The following is a 22009-nucleotide window of genomic DNA, read 5'->3' on the forward strand; positions in this document are numbered from 1 at the left end:
TGTGTGTGTGTGTGTGTGTGTGTGTGTGTGTGTGTGTGTGTGTGTGCAGGGGATCTCCCAGGATACCGTCTCGTAGTCCCAAAGTAAACACGCAGCAACAACACGAAGAATACTCAATTAAATTCAATTTCACACCAAGGTAAATAGGTATTTCTAACCTAACATGCTTCACGTAGTCCAAATAAGGCAGTTTTGAGTAAATAAAATAATTAAGGTAATTAGACATGATTCACTAAGCTAACAGCAGGCTTAAATTGCAAGTAGAATAAAGAGGAAGGGAAAATACAATTAAAGTTATTTAATGAAAACAGGATTTTCAACAATTAGCACAAGTACGCACTCGTCACCTCACGTACAAGGCATTTCAAATATCGACAATACCAAATCCTAAGTGGAGTTCCCCCACACAAGGTTAGGCAAGCCACTTACCTCGAACCGGCTCAAAGTCAAACCGAAATCACGTTCTTACCACGAGTACTCGACTCCAAATGGCACAAATCTATTCAATTCAATTGCATAATGTAAATAAACTTCAAGTAACTGATTCTATAATTAAATTCTAAGCTAATACGCGAAATTAGGTAAAATGACCAAAATGCCCCTCTGGCCCACGTCTCAGAATCGGGTAAAATTTATATTTTCAGAATCCTCATACTCTCACGAGTTCAGTCATACCAAAAGTACCAAAATCGGACCTCAAATGGTCCCTCAAATCATCACTCGAATCTCTCTAATTAACCAAGCCCTAACCCCTAATTTAGCACTGATTTTCCTTAAATATTTATGCTTAGAATGATAAAAATCACCATAATAACGAGCTTAAGGACCAAAGGTTTTACCTCAACGAATCCCTTTGAAAATCTCCCTTGAAAAAGCTCCCCAAAGTTCCTTCCCGTTTGAAAATAGGTGAAAAATAACTCAAATTCGCGAAGGCAACTATTTATATGTTCTGCCCAGCGAATCCGCTTCTGCGGCCAAGGGACCGCATCTGCGGCCAAGGGACCGCATCTGCGGTCCCGCTTTTGAGGAACAAAAGTCGCGTCTGCGACAATTCACTAAAACTCAGCTCTCGCACCTGCGATTACCCTTACGCAAATACTGCGCCGCTTTTGCGGTGAAGCGCCCGCTTCTGCGACTCCTACTGGCTCTCCCCTTTTTGCTTCTGCGACTACGAACATGCGGGACCCAGCCGCAAGTGCGGTTATGACAGAGATCAGCAGCTTCAAACCACTTTCAATTCTTCCGACAACCTTCCGAAATCACCCCGAGGTCCTCGGGACCTCAACCAAAAATACGAACAAGTCCTACACTAATATCCAAACTTATACCATTCCTCAAAATACCTAAAACAACATCGAAACATCGAATTAACCATGGATTCAAGCCTAAGAACTCCAAAAACTCTCAATTTACGCTTTCGATTAAAAAGTTTATCAAACCTCGTCCAAATGACCTGAAATTTACACACACATCACATCCAACACTACAAAGCTACTCCAACTTTCGGAATCCCATTCCGACCCTTAGATCAAAATCTCACTATCGAACCGGAAACTTCGAAAATTCAACTTTCGACATTTCAAGCATAAATTAGCTACGGACCTCCAAAACACAATCCGAACACGCCCCTTAGCCCGAAATTACCCAACGGAGCTAACGGAACCGACGAAATTTCATTCCGAGGTCTCTTCACATTGCTCCGACTACGGTCCAACTTGTAAAACTTAAACTCTCATTTAGGGACTAAGTGTCCCAAAACACTCCGAAACTCCAAATAAATCCTCCCGGCAACTCACAATAGCAAAAACAAATACGGAAAAAGCAATTAATAGGGGATCGGGACGTTAATTCTTAAAACGACAGGCTAGGTCGTTACAAATGTATTCATGAATATAGTAACAAAAATCGCCTAAAAATAGGGGAGTCCAGCTATATGTGACTGTATTCAGATGTATTCATGAATATAGTAACGACAATTACCTTAAAAATAGGTATGTCCAGCTGTCTAATAACGGAAAGAGAATCAATTATCGTGATACACTCCTAATATAACTCAACAAAATCAATTCTAAATAAATTTCGCTACTATTATTCTGTATCCCATGTATTCACGCGACTATATTTATAAATAAAATGAGGTAAAAGCACATGAATCACAAATGTTTAATTATGTATTCTATCGCGCGAATATATTTATAAATACAGTGAGGTAGTCCGCTTAAAAAATAGTGATTACAGGTGTTTAATAATGGAAAGCGCAATATTAAATTGTATGCAGTTTCACTATATTGAATTCAATTGTATTCAAACAACAAAAAATCACGAAAATAGGGATGTATACCGTTCTATTAAATTTGATTGTATACATTATATTTAATTCACATATATTTACTATTATATAGTGTATTCAATTCACCATATTCAATTTGACTGTATTCAAATAAACAAAAAAATCACAAAATATAGTAATATTCGGTTGTACTAAAAAAATACAGATCTTGGGAATACATAAATACAAGCGAAAAAATAATATATTTATACAAAAATACAATGTATTTGAGTGTATGTTTACAAAATACAATGTATTTGAGTGTATGTGTACAAAATACAATGCATTTGTATACAATCACAAAATCAAATTTTTTGTTTATTTGAATACTGTCAAATTGATACTACTACCAATGAAATAATACTACTAACGGTTTTTTGTCTCATATAAATAGACAAAAACTGCAGTCCTAGGAATATGTGTCAAGTGCTGTAAGAAATAATTTATTGAATAGTCAATTAATTATTTTTGATATTTAACCGTTTAAATGAATTAAACTTTTACGCATTAAAATCTTTCTTATTGAATTATGCAGAAAGCCCTATCATTTAAAACTTTAAAACTGTTAAGAGTTTACTTTATACAAATCTACGTTTAAGAGTTTAAAATTAATTAAAATTTTACTTATTAATTTTTTTCTTATTTAAATTAGGTAAAAAGTCCAAAACCTTTAAATATATTAAGAGTTTACTGTATGTAAATCTTACACTTAAAAATCTATACTACATTAAAAGCTCAAAGGCCTTTAGTGAAATGTGTTCGTCTTTTTTATCCTTTTAAATTAGAGCTCATACTAAACAAAAAAGTTATTTAATTATCTCCCTAAGATTTAGGATCTTTAAATTAACTAAAAATTTTAAGAATTTAAAATCAACCATTATACGTTGATTTAATTGTTCCAACGAAAATACATCCAAGTACCATATTCTATTTATCAATGCCATATAACCATATTCTATTTACCAATGACATATCTTTTTAAGATAAGATAATTGCTTCTGTTGTCTTTTAATTTGGTACAAAGTTGGAAAGGTTCTAAGTTTATCTATACTATATTAAAAGTACGAAGGCCCTTAGCGAAATGTTGTTCGTCTTTTTTACCCTTTTAAAATACCGTTTCATAATGGATAAAATTATAATTCAAGTACTTTCCTAATATTTAGGACGTTGAAATCAATTAAAACTTTGCATATTAAATCTTTTCTTATTAAACTAGGTAAGAAAAAAATACATAAATATTTTACCTTATATATATTACTAGTATTAGTACCCGCGCGGATGCGCGGACACTAATTATGTCAAATATTTAAGTTATTTGGATTGTATGCAAATAATCTTAAAATTTACACTTTCTCGGTAAATATAGATAATCATTGGATATTAACTACATGAAAAAAATTAATCATTTCTTCTATTTTCTTTTTTGATACCATTTTTGCCGGTCTAATTGGATCCTAAAAATAGTCAGGAAGCAAAATAATAACTCATATTTATGGCAAAACAATCAAATGTTGAGACAATGAATGACTCTTCGATAAGACTTAACTCTTTTACTACTACTTAAACTCTTATTTGGTGTGTTGATATCTCTTAAAAAATATTTCTTTCTTAAAATTTCAGTTTTTAAAACATTATTTTTCAATAATAATTATTTTTATAATAATTTAATTGAAAATATTATTCTTAGTTCAAAACTCATTTTAGCTGGCTATCTAAAAATATAAAAAATTCTTTAGCTAGTGAATTTTTTTACTCCATTTTGATATCTGATATTAACCATGTTAAATATCTGAGTTATTTGAATTATATGTAAATAACCTTAACATTTAAACCTTCTAAATAATTATAGATAATCGTCAGATATTAATTAAGAAACACTACATGAAAAAAGACTAACATTTCTCAATTATCGTAGTGATAATTTTATTTTTGCACTATTCTCATATGTGTCATTGGAACCTAAAAATAGCCACAAAGTGAAATAATAACTCATATTTATGGCAAAGCACAAAAGTTGACCCGATATAAACGATTCTTTGATTACGACGTGACTCTTATACTATGACTTGAACTCTTATTTGGTATGATTTTATCTTCCAAAAAATATTTCTATTTTGAAATTTTAATTTTTAAAACTTTTTATATGTCATAATAGTAATTATCTTTATAATGATGCATTTAAAGATATTATCCTTAATTTTAAATTCACTTTAATCGGCTATCCAAAAATTTAATGATTCTTTGGCCGGATTTATTTCAGTATGACTCCATTTTAAGTTTATCGATATCTCTAGCCCCAGAATTTGAATTTTTAATACCCTATATATAAAAAAATTTGTTCTTTGAATCATTAATTCTTAAATTAGTTTATTATTATTATTATAAAATATTGCATATATTGTCTTAAAATTGTCAAGTAGTTTATTTTTCAATATCATACTTGGCTTAACCTCAATGCAAACTACTTAAATTGCATTCCAATTCAAATTTGAATATCATATGAGTTTGTTAGTAATAGTAATTTTTAAAAAATGACACATAATATAAATTAAAAAAATATTCAAAGATGTCCTTATCTTATAATCTACGTATTTGAGTCGAAAAAAAATATATTTGAAATCGATGAGATTAACTTTCAAATTTTTTATACTCAACAAAGATGAAACATAAGTAGAAATTTGTTGTCATCTTTTATTTCTCATTTTTAGATCTTTCTAACATTTTTTTTAATATTTATTTTCTTTTATCTTATTTTTTATGTCATTCTTTCTTTTGTTACAAAAAATTAATTTATTTTACTATAAAAGGATGCTTTTAATAAATATTGTCTACATATGAACTTTAATTATATTTTTAGCCTTTGGTTGAAATTATTTCATATTTTTCTTTTGGCTTTATCTAATCAGCTTAAATAGGTGCTCACCCGACCACTTAAATTAAAAAAATTGAATGATGTGTAATTTATATATAATTCATATATAATTGTGTGTTGTCAGTATATCATCTATTTATATTATCTATAAAAAGTAAACAATAAATATGGCCGAATATTATGTAAATATTCCATAAGATTTCGATTTTTTTGAATTTATCCATGATATAACTTCTATTATAATAATTTTAAAACTCTATACTAATGTTCAAATTTTTTTTATCTTTTTATTATCTTTGAATTAAAAAAGTAAAGAGTTTTTTCGAAATAATTTTTTTACATTTTAAAAAAAATTATATTTCATGTTATACCAATTTTTCTTTATATATACTATTTGTTACACTTAAAAGTCGCTATAGAAGCTATCAATTAGAAACCAATTTATCTCTTGTTGAGTTTGAAAAAAAAAACCTTTCACGTAATCTAATGATTCAAAACTAATATTCTTCAACGAAAAAAATATTATACCCTTGCAATATTGACTTGACTATAGCTAAATGAAGGGATTTCAGCTTATACCCTTCAATTCCTTGAATGTGCTAAATTGAAATTAATGATAGCAATTGTATAACCAAAGTTTTCTTATTTGTTTGATGTCCATTTATGCAAATTGACTCTTCAAACAAATATTCTTCAAGAAGAAAAAAGAAACAACATTTTTTTTAATATTGACTGATTTTGTGATGTTTCTTTCTCCAGCATGTATGTTTACTTTATTATATATGTAAGTAGATTTTTTTTTTCATTCCATCAAAAGAATATACATTACATTCAGTAGATGCTGACCATTTACTCATCCTTTGTTATAAACTCTAGTCCGAGGTTCCTTCTTAAGCTAGGACTATACATGACAATCCAGTACTCTAATGCTATTACACAAGAAACCAGTAAAAGACTCTAGCATACTAAGGGTAGCAGTTTATCATCTGCAGAGCTTCTTTCCAATTTTGTATTGAGACCCCCTTCAGGTGTATGTGGATAGCTATTTCTTTGCAGATGTTGTTGATTATCAGTTTACCTCCTTGGAATCTCAGCTTATTTCTTTCTCTCCATATAGTATTCACCAGCATGCCAAATACACAAGTAATTATTGCACATTGTCCATTTCTCCTTTTAGCATTCTTGCTTACCCATTCGACTTCACTCTGCCAGTCACAAATAGGTCTATCATATCCCAACCATCTTAGCAGCCTCAACCATAGTTCCTTTGTCAGCGAGCATTCAAAGAAAAGATGGTCAAAAGTCTCAACAGCTTGCTCGCAAAAAATACACTGCTGTGGAGTTTGTATACCAAACTTCAGTAGCCTCTCCATTGTTGCTAATCTATTATGTAATGCAAGCCACCGTATAAATTTGAATCTTGGATGCATGTGTGGCTGTAAGATAATGCTCTTCCACTGGACCTTTTGATGTTGAGAGAATTGAAGCCTGTACAATTTTTTAATGCTGAACAATTCACCCCTCTGTAGTTGGTGCAATCTGCTTTCCAGATCCCCTTGAATTCCTTGAAGCTCATTTATCATCCTTCTTGCCTCAAAATTTTTCCTAACTACCCAAGCTGCATTCCTAGGTATAGGCATATCTTCAATCACATAGTTCTTTATGTAGTAAATGTGCATCCATTTTATCCATAGACTATCCTTCTTCTTTGCCACTGCCCATAGATGCTTTGCAATAGCAGCTTTATTCCAGTATAGCGTGTTCATTACATTAAGCCCCCCTGCACTCTGTGGCAAACATATTGTTTCCCAAGAAATCAAAGCTCTCCTTGACACAGTAGCTGAACCAGTCCACAAAAATGATCTGCAGATTGCCTCAATCATCTTCATCACTTTCTTTGGTAATAAAAATATTTGTGTCCAATACGATTGCACACCAAATAAAACTGATCTTATCAATTGAAGTCGCCCTGCATATGATAATAATCTCGATGTCCAGCAATTTATCTTCTGAGTTACCTTCTCTACTAGTGGCTAGCACTGAGCAATGGATAGCTTTTTGGAATCCAATAGTACCCCAAGGTACTTGAAAGGTAGGTTGCCTTCAGGGAACCCCAGCTCTTGTAAAATTTCCTTTTTTTTCAAATTGCAACTCCAGCTATATAAACAGAACTTTTGTCAGCATTTGCTTGAAGACCTGATACCATAGAGAATTTATGAAAAGCTTGTTTTAATAGCCTGACAGATTGTATATCAGCCTTGCAAAACATTAGCAAGTCATCCGCAAAACAAACATGTACCACACCCAATTTCTTGCACCTAGGATGGAATTTGAAGTCTTTCATCTTTATCAATTGCATGAACTCCCTTTGCAAATACTCCATGACCAGGACAAAGAGATAGAGAGACATTGGGTCTCCTTGCCTTATGCTCCTCTTGCCTTTGAAAGGTGCTGTGAGTCCACCATTTATGTTTAGAGAATATGTAACTGATGAAATGCATTCCATTACCCATCTTGTGAATTTGTAATGAAACCCCATGTCAGTAAGCAATCTTTCTAAAAAACACCATTCTACTGTGTCGTAAGCTTTCCTCAAATCCACTTTAAGAACACATCTTGGGGAGATACCCTTTTTATTATATCCTTTGAACAATTCATGTGTGAACAAAATGTTGTTTGTAATACTTCTACCTTCTATAAATGTTAACTGTGATCTCCCAATTAGACCTCCAATGACTGGTTTTAGTCTTACTGTGAGGATCTTTGTGATAATCTTATACAGTGTTGTACAACATGCTATGGGCCTATAGTCTTTAACTTGACTAGGATTTTGCACTTTAGGAATCAGTGTTACAACAGTACTACTCACTCCTTTATGCAGCCTCCCAGTCACAAAAAAATCCTTCACAGCCTCATATATGTCATCACCTACTACTTGCCAATGTCTTGTGAAAAATTCAATTGGAAACCCATCCACTCCTGGTGCCTTATCATGGGGCATATCTTTTATAGCATGAAGTATTTCATCTCTTGTAACTACTTTGATTAGGTCCTCCTTCTGCTGCATATTAAGACAAGGTCCTTGACGTATGACCTTAGAGTTTGGACATTCACATGTAGTGTTATTCTCTCCCAGTAGCTTCCTGAAGAACTTGACAAACTCTTCCTCCACCAGTATAGGATCAGATACCTTGTCTCCCAAGTCAGTGTAGATAGAGTTTATAGTATTTGTGCTTGTCCTCAGCTTCAACTGTGCATGGAAATACTTAGAATTTGAGTCTCCACAAGCTATCCAATGTGCTCTAGATTTCTGATGTAGAATTTGTTCCTCTATGCTGCTCCATTTCTCTACTTCCATCAAAACCATTTTTTCTTGATCAATCAACCTTTGATCCATATGTTTGTGCTTTAGTTCACTTTGAATGGCTTCAAATTTCTGTCTGGCCTTATTGAGCTGAAGCCTATAGGAAGCCATATAAGTGTTCAATTCCTTCAGTTCAGTTTTCAAATCTTTAAGCTTATTCCATACCCTGTGCATGTTGCCTCCATTTACCTCTTGATTCCATACCTTTTCCACTATGCCTGCAAAGTTAGCATGATCCATCACAGAGCTATACAATTTAAAAGGTGTAGGATGCAGGTTCCTTTTTTGATCCACAGCCTTGCATTGTAGTAGAATAGGGAAGTGGTCTGACACCTCAGGATTTAGAAAATCTGCTTCAATATGACTGTACTTCTGCATCCACTCAACATTCCCCAGTGCCCAGTCAATTCTACTGTATACCCTCTTTTCCAGTTGTTGTTTGTTGCACCAAGTATAGAACCATCCCAAACTCTTCAATTGTGTGAGTTGCAGGGTAATAATTACATCCTGGAACCCCTTGATCTCACTTTGTATAACTGGAGCCCCTATCCTATCATCAGTGTGGAGGACATTATTGAAGTCTCCACTAAGTAGCCAACTATCCTTAATAGTTGCTCCTAAATTCCTAAGTTTATCCCATAGCTGTTGCCTTTTGTTTACCTTATTACTTGCATACACCACAGTTATCAAAGTCTTGAAAGTGGAACTTCTTTCTTGGACTTCACAATGTATAAACTGGTCATCAAGCAACAGTATCTGCACCTCAATATTTTGTTTCCACAATAGCCAAATCCTTCCATTTGGATGTTCCTTGTAGTTACAGCAAAATCTCCAATCACTGCATACTTTATTCATTATCCTGTTAGCCTTCATTTCCTTTACTCTTGTTTCTAAACAGCCTATAAACTCAACCTTACGTTTCCTCAGAAAGATTTTTAACTCTTTCTTCTTATGGGCCTTGTTCAGACCCCTTTATATTCCAGGTGCATAGGATCATTTTTGGGTGAAGCTGGATAGGCCAACGTCCCCTGGATCATCTTCTATCTGCAGCAATGAGAACTTGTTTGTGGACTACATCATAACTACTGCACTTTGTTGTACACTTTTCCCCTTCATTTTTTCATTATCAGTAAGCTTATCATCTCCTTTGTCATTTGTTTGTTGCTTGTCCCCTTCATTTCTAGTATGTTGAATCACATCATCCTTCCTCTTATCTTTTGGCATCGATTTCAAGGTCCATCTGTGTTGTTGCTTCTTTTACTTCCACTGCCTTTTCCTGCACTTCCTTGAGCCAACATTCGTTTGAATTATGCCCAAATCTAATGCAGTCAAAACAATACTTTGGCTTCCATTCATATTCAATTTGCTGAATTATTACTCCCCTCTTAGTTTGCATTTCAAAACTATCTGGTAGTGGTTGGGATATGTCAGTTCCACCAAAACTCTTGCATAGGACACCTTTTCCATTTCAGTAGTGATCTTATCAATGTACAAAGGCTTCCCAACAACACTAGCTAGTTTACTGAGTGCTTCTATAGACCAAAAACCCAGTGGTAGACCTGGAAATGTGATCCACAAGGGAATCACACTCACACTTCCTGGATCAAATTTGAAATCCATTCTCCATTGTTGTAACACAAAAGGCTTGTTGTGATATGTATAAGGTCCTGCTTGGAGTACTAGGTCCCTATCTTTAGTATTTTCAAACCTGAAAATATAGTATCCATCCTTATGAAATAGAATTTGAGGCTTCTCAACAAAATTCTATACATTTGTGACATAGTTGTCCATTGCTTTCTCATAAGGGTTGTCACCTAGCACAAACCCAATCAAAGCTATGCTCCAGTAGGTCTCCTGTTCCTTCGTATCCTCATCTTCAATTTGCACGACAAAAGTACCATCCCTCATAGCAGGCGGTGTATAGCATAATGTTTTCCCCTTTTGAGAGCTTCGATTCTTCTGCATGGCTTCCTTTTTCCTCTCAACTTCCACTGGACATGTCATATCTTGCCGGATCTGCCCTGAGTTTACCTGTGCTGAAAATTGCAATCGCCGATGGATTTGCGCAGCTTCCGTGGTTTCCTTCAGCAGAGTTTGCACTTCATTTTCTTCAATTTCTTCCCTAATTGGCTAAAATTTTTGTGGCAAAAAACTACCAAAAGTTACTGGAAGTAATCTCTGTTGAATACATGTGTCCGGCGTCACTATCGTTCCGTCAATTTCCCCATCCTTTGCTGGTTTATGAAAAACTGTAGGTGCACTACCCATTCCTGTTAACCAGCGACTAGGTTGATTGTGAGCAGGTGTTTCCTCCTTTCCTTCATATTCCTTAGCTTCTGATGATGATGGAAGCTTCTTCCTATGTCTAGCCATGGATGAAGCGCAGGTTAGCTAAAACTTGCTTAACATGCGCCTGCAGAGTTAAAACTTTCTTCTAAACCTGCGCCTGCAGGTTAACTGTTCCTTTCTCTCCAATAAATTGTGATTTTTCAATCATTGGTTTATGTAAGTAGACTTTTATTTGGTTTTGTAAACTCTTTTTTGTTATTTAGATAAACACATACGTGTACGCTATATATTACATTTATTTTAAAAGAAATTCGTTTTATTCAAATCTAGTTACATTATTTCAAAGAACTATACTTATAGGGTTCTAAATATGAAAGAGTTTTATAGTTAAATGGAGTATTTTTTTTTTTTGCTAGAGGCGAAGTAGTATTTAAATAATTAGAAAAATAACAAAAGTTCCTAACATGATTGCATATGATCATTAACCGAATTAAGTATGATAACATGATAAAAAATAAATTTTATTTTTAATTTAAATTCGAATTTTAAAACTTTATCTATAAATTCAATATTATCTTTTAATTCAAATTCTCTCTCTCTCTCTCTCTCTCTCTCTCCCTCTCTCTCTCTATATATATATTATTTGTATTTAGCTAAAATAGTCAAGTATAGAATAAAGTTACCATATACTAATGACATTTATTAGCTTGCCACTTGGCTTAACCATAATGTCAATTATATATGGTAAGTTTCTTATTTTAATAAATATATAGATATAGATACTAATTGAAAATAGATGAGAACATTTTAGTCGGTGCTTTGAATTGATTTCTAATTAATGAAAGTATGACGACATGAAATCACATATTAAATTAAACTTTTTTAATACAATAGCGTCAGCATTAAGTTGTTTTAGCATGGAACAATCAAATGTGCATTAAAAAAATTCTTATTTTAGTCATATAATATAATAAATTCATGTTTAATGAAACAATCAAAATAATTATTTGATAGAATATTTAATCATATTACATCGTAAAAGCCTAAATATATATTATAAAAGCACAAAACCTTTACGGGAAATGTTGATTGACTTTTTATTCTATAAAAATAAATTTTATATTGAATAGAAATATAATTTAAATATTTTAGTAAATAAGGATTTTAAAATCAATTAAATTTATACTTATTGAATCTTTTTTATTTAAACTATATAGGAAGTATAAATATTTAGAACTTTAAAATGAATTATATATTAAATATGTACATACACACGCAGTGAATTTCAATAACTTTTCATAGTAATTTGTTCGTCATATTAAAATTTTATTATGTTTTAGTAATGCTTTTTTTGGCCTCGCGCGTTTCGACAAAATTATGTAAATCATAATTTTTTTTTATCTCAGCAACTAAAACCTTAATGCTTGAGTAACGTTGAAACCTTTGAAAGGAGATAAATCGAGAAGACATGAAATTTAATTTTTTAATTTATGTTATACGATTTTTTTAAAGAATCATAATAAAAGTGCTAATTAAATATGGTTGTGCCTTCTTGCATAAAACTTGAGAATAACTTTCGAATAATATTTTTAGAAAAAGTTTTAAATCACCAAGGCTATGTGATTTTACTAAAACTAAAAAGGAAGTATAATAACCGGTAAAATTGAACTGATAAAACTAAAAATTAGAACAAAATTTAAGGTAAATATATTGAATAATATTGAGGAACAAATAATTTTCTTTATTGAGTTAGCTAAATAGGATTAATATTTAATTAACTTTAAAAACTTATACTTTATTTTATAATTTAAAAATAATCTATATATATATATATATATATATATATATATATATAATTTTCTTAGCAAAAATTATTTACTAAGATAGGGAACACGCGCAAGCGCGCGTACACTAAGACTAGTATGAATGAATATTATGTACCTTGGTAACAAAAAATAAATTTTATCACCGTGTAAAAAATAGACATATAGATATCGGGGGGGGGACTCTGTAGACAATAAATTTGGGTCGAAAAAATAAAATCAAGACCGAAAAATATCGCAACAATCGTAGTATTTTATTTCAAATATTTGAGGGTTACAATCTCTATGAATCCTCTGATTCTTCTTTTCAATAGTAAATAAATTCAAGGGCCTTTGAGCTTGATCTTGAATCTATGTTTGTTGCCACGAACGATGATCTTGTTCTTGAGCTTGAGCTTGATTGCTTGAATTTGACCTTGATTTGTTCTTCGTTCTTGAACTTGAACATGATTTGTTCTTCGTTCTTGAGCTTGAATTTGATTGCTTGAAGCTTGTAGAGAAATTTGCGGTGTTTGATCAACGAGCTCTCTCTTGCTTCTTGTTATAACTTCTGGTGTCTTTTCTGAGTTATGAAGACCCCTATTTATAGTTGTGGAAGGGGAAGAGTTGTGATAAGAACAAACTCTTTCCAACCAATCAAATTGAAGTGTGACATGATTGCATTTGATTGGCTAGAACATGTCACTTGCACACGTGGCACGATTTCATTGGCCTTTTAATGTGACTTGGCATGCCTTGTCATTTTGACATATGGCATGATCCTATTGGCTCTTCCATTCGACTTGGCGCGCCACGTCATTAGACACGTGACACCAAAATGGGCCTCCAAGAAGATGACATCTTGGGCTTAATGAAGTGGGCTCATCACTTTAGCTCAATTAAATGGGCTAGCCCAATGGATTAAGACTTATTTATTTAATCCATATATATTGGACTTATATAATTAATTCAATTATATTAGCCCATATATTTATTTGGACCAATGTACCTTGAATTTAAAATATAATCTAAATTCTTTTATGGATTTAAAATTTATATGCCTACAAATGCCCCCTACTTCAAGACTTGGCAAAATATACATTTTGATGAATTTCGAAGACAAGGATTGAAGTAATATCGGAACGTCATTCCTTCTCGTAAGACTCAAGCCAAATCATTTTACGAATACCAAATTCGTGAAACACTAATCTTCAGTCATGTGAGATTTGTGATGGTTTGCTTAGGTCTCCTTTGACTTTGGAAATTTAAACTCAATCCATAATCAATGCAATTTAGTTGGCCTTGAGAAGTTTCCACGTAACTCAATTCCAAGCTATTTCAAGCTGTTTTACCATGCTAACACTTATCCAAATCCCTTTAGGAATTGACCAGGGATATTTGTCTTCAAAGATTGCTACGGAATTTTTGTTTATGGCAAACTCTTACTGCCGCCTTTCAACTATCCGAGTCCTTTTCGAAGACATATTGTTGCATCGTCCCACATCGGGAATTAATTTCCAACAGCCACTTTGAGAATTCTATATAAATCCCATGCGCTCATCTTTGTTCAATATCAATTCGCATATTTGCAATCCACTTGAGTTTATTTTTGTGGACTTGGAAGCATTAATGCGAAGGTAATTTTTTTTTTCTCGTGCTTTCTTTCTTGTTGTCTTTTTTTTCCTTTTTTTTGTAGGTCAAGCGAGAAAGATATGTTCTTGTTCAACAAGATGATCCACGCATGAAGAAGATAATCTTGGGGTGTGAGGGGATGAGTACTTATCCCTGCCCAAATATCGGAGGGATTACTTTCATGGCCCGACTACCGGAGAGATTACTCTCAAAATAGCCCAATTCTTGGAGAGATTACTCTCAATGTGGCCCAATTCTTGGAGAGATTACTCTCAAAATGGCCCGATTCTTGGAGAAATTACTCTTGGCCCAATTCTTGGAGAGATTACTTTCAAAATGGCCAAATTCTTGGAGAGATTACTCTCAATGTGGCCCAATTCTTTGAGAGATTACTCTAAAAAATGGCCCGATTCTTGGAGAGATTACTCTCAAACTGGCCCGATTCTTGGAGAGATTACTCTCAAAATGGCCCGATTCTTGGAGAGATTACTCTCAAAATGGCCCGATTCTTGGAGAGATTACTCTCAATGTGGCCCAATTCTTGGAGAGATTACTCTCAAAATGGCCCGATTCTTGGAGAGATTACTCTCAAAATGGCCCGATTCTTGGAGAGATTACTCTCAAAATTGCCCGATTCTTGGAGAGATTACTCTCAATGTGGCCCAATTCTTGGAGAGATTACTCTCAAAATGGCCCGACTACCGGAGAGGCCAACTTAAGGTGCAAAGGGACTCAAATGTCCACCTTAAGATTGGAAAGTTATAGTTCCTTTTAAGGACAAACCCACGAAGAGGTCAACTTAAGGTGCAAAGGGACTTATATGTCCACCTTAAGATTGGAAAGTTATAAAGCTTCAACTTGAAGACGACATCGACTTGAACACTTGGAAAACTTTGAAGATTTGGCGAACTTTGCAGACTTCCACTCGAAGATTCAGAGGGCTTAAACAATTCAACCTTAAGATCGGCGAATTTGAAGACTGAAACTTGAAGACCGACGAACTTGAAGACTTCAACTTGGGGGGTTAAATATTTTAACTTTAAGACCAGCGAATTTGAAGACTGAAACTTGAAGAGCGACGGACTTGAAGACTTCAACTTTGAGACTTGGAGGGCCTAAATATTTCAACTTGAAGATCGGCGAATTTGAAGACTTCAACTTGAAGACCAACGGAGTTGAAGATTTCAACTTGGGGACTTCAACTTGAGTACCGACGGACTTGGAGATATCAATTTACCATGGAGGGTTGCCCTTTTTAAATTAAATGAGATCAAAGTTCCACAAGAGGATGGCATTTCAGCTTGATTTTGCATTCCTCCATACTTCACTCGGACAACAATTGGGGCAATATGTATCTTTTGAACTTGTGCAACTGAACTTAGAATGAAACTCTAAGCTGCCTACGTACCTCGGTGAAGAGGATCAAGTCATTCCGTAGTTCAGACTGGGTGATTTTTTTATGTTCTAACTTTTGCCTAGGCTACCTCTTTCGAAATTTTCAACCTAGCGGACTCTTTTTTTTTTAATTCCTAACTTTTGCCTAGGCTGCCTCTTTCGATATTTTCAACCTAGCGGACTTTTTTTTACGTCATAACTTTTGCCTAGGCCGCCTCTTTCGAGATTTTCAACCTAGCGGATTTTTTTTTGGGCCGTACACAGTTTATACTCTTGCGGGCTAGGAGTGTAGCAACATGCAGTTTAGGCTCGTGTGTCGAGGAGCATCATGACTTGCAGTTTAAGCTCGTACGTCGAGGAGCGTCATGACTTGCAGTTTAGGCTCGTACGTCGAGGAGCGTCATGACTTGCAGTTTAGGCTCGCACGTCGAGGAGCGTCATGACTTGCAGTTTAGGCTCGTACGTCGAGGAGCGTCATGACTTGCAGTTTAGGATCGTACGTCGAGGAGCGTCGTGACTTGCAGTTTAGGCTCATACGTCGAGGAGCGTCATGACTTGCAACTTCATGGATAATACTTCTTCAAAAACTTGCCGTTGATAGGGCCGATTCTCATACCATCTGCATCAACCAGCTTGTAAGCCCCACTTGAATAAGCTTCTTGTACGACATATGACCCATCCCATTTTGAAGTGAACTTCCCTACAGGTTTATGGGAAGTAATTATGGGTCTTCGTACGGCAAGGACTTGATCTCCTACTTGAAAGGATCTCGGACGAACTCTTTTGTTGAAGGCGCGAGACAATAGAGCTTGATGACATTCAAGACTCTGTTGAGCTTCCATTCTCTTTTCATCAAGAGCTTCCAACTCTGCTAATCGAAGTCGAGCATTTTCTTCATCGATGATCCCTTCTTGAATAGCCAGTCGTAACGAAGGTATTTGACGCTCAAGTGGCAAGACAACTTCGACTCCATAAATGAGTGAATAAGGAGTTGCCTGTGTTGGCGTGCGATAAGCCGTTCTATATGCCCATAGAGCTTCTTCCATACGGTCATTCCAATCTCGTTTGGATTTGGAGACAACTTTCTTTAACAAGTTGCATAGAGTCTTGTTGAATGCCTCAGCTAGACCATTGGCGGCAGCATTGTACATCGAAGAGTTACATTGCTTGAAGCCAAAAAGATCACAAATCTTGTTCATCAACCTATTATCGAATGGCTTTCCATTATCCGTTATTATGTAACGAGGTATGCCAAAGCGATAAATAATGTTTACTCAGATGAAACTTGCAACATTTTCCTTTCATACTTCCTTAAGAGCAACAGCTTCAGCCCATTTTGAGAAGTAGTCAGTTGCAGCCAAGATGTATAGATGCCCACCAGAGGACTTTGGTAGTGGTCCAACAACATCCAATCCCCAAGCGTCAAATGGCCAGGATGCAACAGTTGGGTGCAATACTTCAGGAGGTTGATGAATAAAATTCGCATGGAATTGACAAGCCTTGCATCTTCGAGCGTAGTCCAAGCAATCTTTTACCATCGTTGGCCAATAATATCCCATCCTTTTTATATGGAAGTGGAGCTTTGGTCCGGACTGGTGTGACCGACATACCCCAGAATGTGCCTCTTGCAAAGCTTGGAGAGCTTCTTCTTCTCCTAGGCATCGCAAGAGTACTCCCTCGAATGACCTTCTGTATAGAGTATCCTTATAGTAAAGGAAGCGAAGTGCACGACGACGGATTTCAGTCCTCCTCCTCGGATTTTCTGGAAGTATCCCATAGCATAAGTAGTCGATGATGGGTTGTCGCCATTCTTCTTTCTCAACTTCTTTTACAACAACAAGATGCTTGAGTTCGTTTTCTTCACATTCGACCTCATTTGGCGGCGGTACTACCCATTTCTGGCAGACGGTAACTTGCGCTTGGTCGGGCAGGGTTAATGATGAAGCTAGAGCAGCTAAAGCATCAGCCTTCTTATTTTCTTTCCTTGGTACATACTGAATAGTCACATCGTTGAGCCACCCCATCAACTTTTTTGCGTAATCATGATATGGGCGTAGTTCAGGCTTCTTGACCTCGTAACTACCCAAAAGCTGATTGACCACTAACTGGGAGTCACCAAAGACTTGCAATTGCAATTGCTTCATATCAACGGCCATTTCAAGCCCAAGTATTAATGCTTGATATTCAGCAACATTGTTGGAACAGAGTTGTGTCAAGGTGAAGGAGTAGGGCAAGACTTCACCTTGAGGAGTGACAAATACTACGCCAACCCCGGCTCCCCCACGATGTGCAGCACCATCAAAGTAAATCTTCCATGGGGGTTGAACTTCAACGACCATTGCGTCCTCATCAGGTAGTTCATCAGTTAGCTCCCAGTCATCAGATATCGGATGATCTGCCAAGAAGTCTGCCAATGCTTGTCCTTTTACAGCCTTTTGAGGGATGTACAAAATCTCGAATTGTTGAAATTGGAGGTACCATCTCGCTAGTCGATCACTAAGAACAGGTTTTGACATCACGAACTTGATGGGATTTGCTTTAGAAATAAGACGGACAACATGAGCTTGAAAGTAATGCTTCAACTTTTGAATTGAGAAGACTAGCGCCAAACACAACTTTTCAATTGGCGAATAGTTCAACTCGTTAGGTGTCATCATCCTGCTCAAGTAGTAAAGAGAGTTTTCTTTCCCCTCACTATTTTCTTGGGCCAATAATGCTCAAACAGACCTTTCCTGCGCCGCAATGTATAGTATCAATGGCTTTCCTGGTATAGGAGCTGCTAAAACTGGAGGCTTCATCAAGTAGGTTTTGATACTTTCGAAGGCATTGCTACAAGCTTGATCCCACTTGAAAGGAACACCTTTCTTCATGAGGTGACTAAATGGTTGGCACCTCCCAGCCAGGTTTGATATGAATCTTCTAAGGTATGCTAGCTTTCCTTGCAGACTCTTCAATTCATGGATATCTCGAGGCTCAGGCATTTTCAAAATGGCATCCACTTTGGCTTGATCAATTTCGATCCCTCGACGCCGGACAATGAAACCAAGGAACTTTCCAGAAGTAACTCCAAAGGCACATTTCAACAGATTCATCCTAAGTTGGTACCTCCGGAGCAATTCAAATACCATCCTCAAGTCTTTCATGTGGTCACCCTTCTCTCTTGATTTCACCACCAAGTCGTCAACATAGCATTCGACATTCTTGTGGAGAAGATCGTCAAAAATTTCTGCATAGCCCTTTGGTAAGTAGCACAAGCATTCTTCAAGCCAAAAGGCATTATCTTGTAGCAATAATACCCTTGGGGGTGCGAAATGCACTAAGCTCTTCATCTTTTGGTGCCATGCGAATTTAGTTATAGCCCGACGAACCATCCATGAAAGATATTGCCTCGTAACCAGTAGTAGCATCGATCATCAGCTCTGGAATAGGAAGCGGGAATTCATCTTTGGGACATGCATTATTGAGGTCCCTGAAGTCAACGCATACTCGAATTTGGCCATTCTTCTTCCTTACAGGGACAATACTTGAAACCTATGTTGGATATTTAACTTCCCAAATAAATCCAGCTTCAATGAGTTTGTTAACTTTAGTTTCAATCAGTGGACAATATCTACCTCTCATCTCAACTTTTCAATCACCAAAGTTCAAGAACATTGAAATGGCTTCGAAGAAAATCAACTCCAAATCATCATCCACCAAGGCTGCTAACTCCAGGTTCTATGCTGATGTGGAAAGCATCCTCGATGTCACCTTTGGAAGCTTCGGACCAGTTACGAGGAGCAAAGCAAGCTCTTTAGGACAACAAGCACCCCAAGTGTCGTCCGCATCAACCCCTGTTTTCGGATCTTCATCCTCAAAAGGAGCAAGATCTTCCACAAATGCATCTGAAGGAGGAAGCGATGTTGCTGAAAAGATCAAGAAAACTCTTGCTCTGCTTGACCTCTCCGGCTCCAAGCACTCTGCTGTGAAGGAAGATGATGATGCTTCAAGCGATGGATCCTCCCCACTTACACCACATAGCCTGACCCAGTCAAGGATCAATCTGTGTGAAAATCCATGCTATTCTCCGTCATCGACGACAATCATGCAAGTCATGTTGACAAACACTTCATCTATGGAGGAGCAGTTGGCAAACTTGATGGAAGCAATCACTGGCTTGACCAAATGCATGCAAAATCAAGAGGCTAGAATTGACAAGCTAACAGACAGGGTGGGAATCTTGATGGAAGAAGAATCTACTCATGCACCCGGCAAGCTCCCAGAAGTTCTAGAGAGTGACTCTCCCCCAAGACAAGCAGCATCCACTAAGGCTATCCCTGTCTCTTCTGAAGGGATGATTCCAATCGATCAACTGAAGGAGTTCATCGAAGGAACCATTAAGAACAAATATGAAGTTGTTGCCAAATCCTCCCTTACATATGCAAAGTCGTACACTGCAAGGGTCGATATGTTGAAGATGCCTGCTGGCTATCAACCTCCGAAGTTTCAACAGTTTGATGGTAAAGGTAACCCAAAACAACATATTGCGCACTTCGTTGAGACGTGCAACAATGCTGGGACTTATGGAGATTACCTCATCAAGCAGTTTGTTCGCTCGCTAAAAGGAAATGCTTTTGACTGGTACACGGACCTCGAGGCTGGATCTATCGACAGTTGGGATCAACTAGAGCAAGAGTTCCTCAGTCGCTTTTATAGCACAAGACGCACGGTGAGTATGATAGAACTCACAAATACTCGTCAACGAAAGGGGGAACCAGTTATCGACTTTATCAATCGTTGGAGGAATGCAAGCCTCAACTGCAAAGACAGTCTTAGTGAAGCTTCAGGCATAGAGATGTGCATCCAATGCATGCATTGGGGATTGCGCTACATCTTGCAAGGTATCAAGCCTAACACATTTGAAGAACTTGCAACTCGTGCCCATGACATGGAATTGAGCATGGCTTCCGCTGGAAATGAAAGGCTACCCATCTATGAACCTCGCAAAGTGAATGACAAGCCAGAAGTCAGGAAGTGGGGCAAGTTCGTACCCAAGTCTGAAAGCAAAGAAGCTATGAATGTCAATACGCCACTTGTGAAGTTCACGATGAAGGAGAGCAAGAAGCAGAGTATGAAATCCACTTCGTTTCAAGATAAGCCAAGTGGGAAGTTGACTCTAAAAGAAATGCAGGAAAAAGAGTACCCATTCCTGGATTCTGATGTGCCAGCCATTTTCGAAGAACTCCTCGAGTTAAATCTCATTGAGCTTCCGGAGATGAAGCGACCAAATGAAGCTAGGAAAACAAATGACCCGAACTACTGCAAATATCACCGACTTATAAGCCACCCTCTGGAGAAGTGCCAGAATTCTGGGCGTGCCAGAATTTGTAGACAATAAATTTGGGTCGAGAAAATAAAATCAAGACCGAAAAATATCGCAACAATCGTAGTATTTGATTTCAAATATTTGAGTGTTACAATCTCTATGAATCCTCTAATTCTTCTTTTCAATTGTAAATAAATTCAAGGGCCTTTGAGTTTGATCTTGAATCTATGTTTGTTGCCACGAACGATGATCTAGTTCTTGAGCTTGAGCTTGATTGCTTGAATTTGACCTTGATTTGTTCTTCGTTCTTGAACTTGAACATGATTTGCTCTTCGTTCTTGAGCTTGAATTTGATTGCTTGAAGCTTGTAGAGAAATTTGCGGTGTTTGATCAACGAGCTCTCTCTTGCTTCTTGTTATAACTTCTGGTGTCTTTTCTGAGTTATGAAGACCCCTATTTATAGTTGTGGAAGGGGAAGAGTTGTGATAAGAACAAACTCTTTCCAATCAATCAAATTGAAATGTGACATGATTGCATTTGATTGGCCAGAACATGTCACTTGCACACGTGGCACGATTCATTGGCCTTTTAATGTGACTTGGCATGCCTTGTCATTTTGACATATGGCATGATCCTATTGGCTCTTCCGTTCGACTTGGCGCGCCACGTCATTAGACACGTGGCACCAAAATGGGCCTCCAAGAAGATGACATCTGGGCTTAATGAAGTGGGCTCATCACTTTAGCCCAATTAAATGGGCTAGCCCAATGGATTAAGACTTATTTATTTAATCCATATATATTAGACTTATATAATTAATTCAATTATATTAGCCCTTATATTTATTTGGACCAATGTACCTTGAATTTAAAATATAATCTAAATTCTTTTATGGATTTAAAATTTATATGCCTACAGACTCAACCCGAGAAAAAATTAGAACATATTTTAAAACTTTTAATCTCTTTGTTATATAAAAAATAGATTTAATTATTTCCTACTTAAAATATTTATTTTAGAA

The 22009-nt window shown here is 36.0% G+C and overlaps 1 protein-coding gene across 1 annotated transcript; it reads right to left on the bottom strand.

Annotated features, from left to right (window-relative positions):
* Positions 1-6166: 6166 nt before the first annotated feature.
* LOC142174610 (uncharacterized) lies at positions 6167-7090 on the bottom strand. The gene has a single exon (XM_075240437.1). The coding sequence runs from the start codon at positions 7088-7090 to the stop codon at positions 6167-6169; it is 924 nt and encodes a 307-aa protein (XP_075096538.1).
* Between the last annotated feature and the right edge of the window lie 14919 nt (positions 7091-22009).

This window comes from Nicotiana tabacum, chromosome 20, assembly GCF_000715075.1.
Source record: "Nicotiana tabacum cultivar K326 chromosome 20, ASM71507v2, whole genome shotgun sequence".
NCBI lineage: Eukaryota > Viridiplantae > Streptophyta > Magnoliopsida > Solanales > Solanaceae > Nicotiana > Nicotiana tabacum.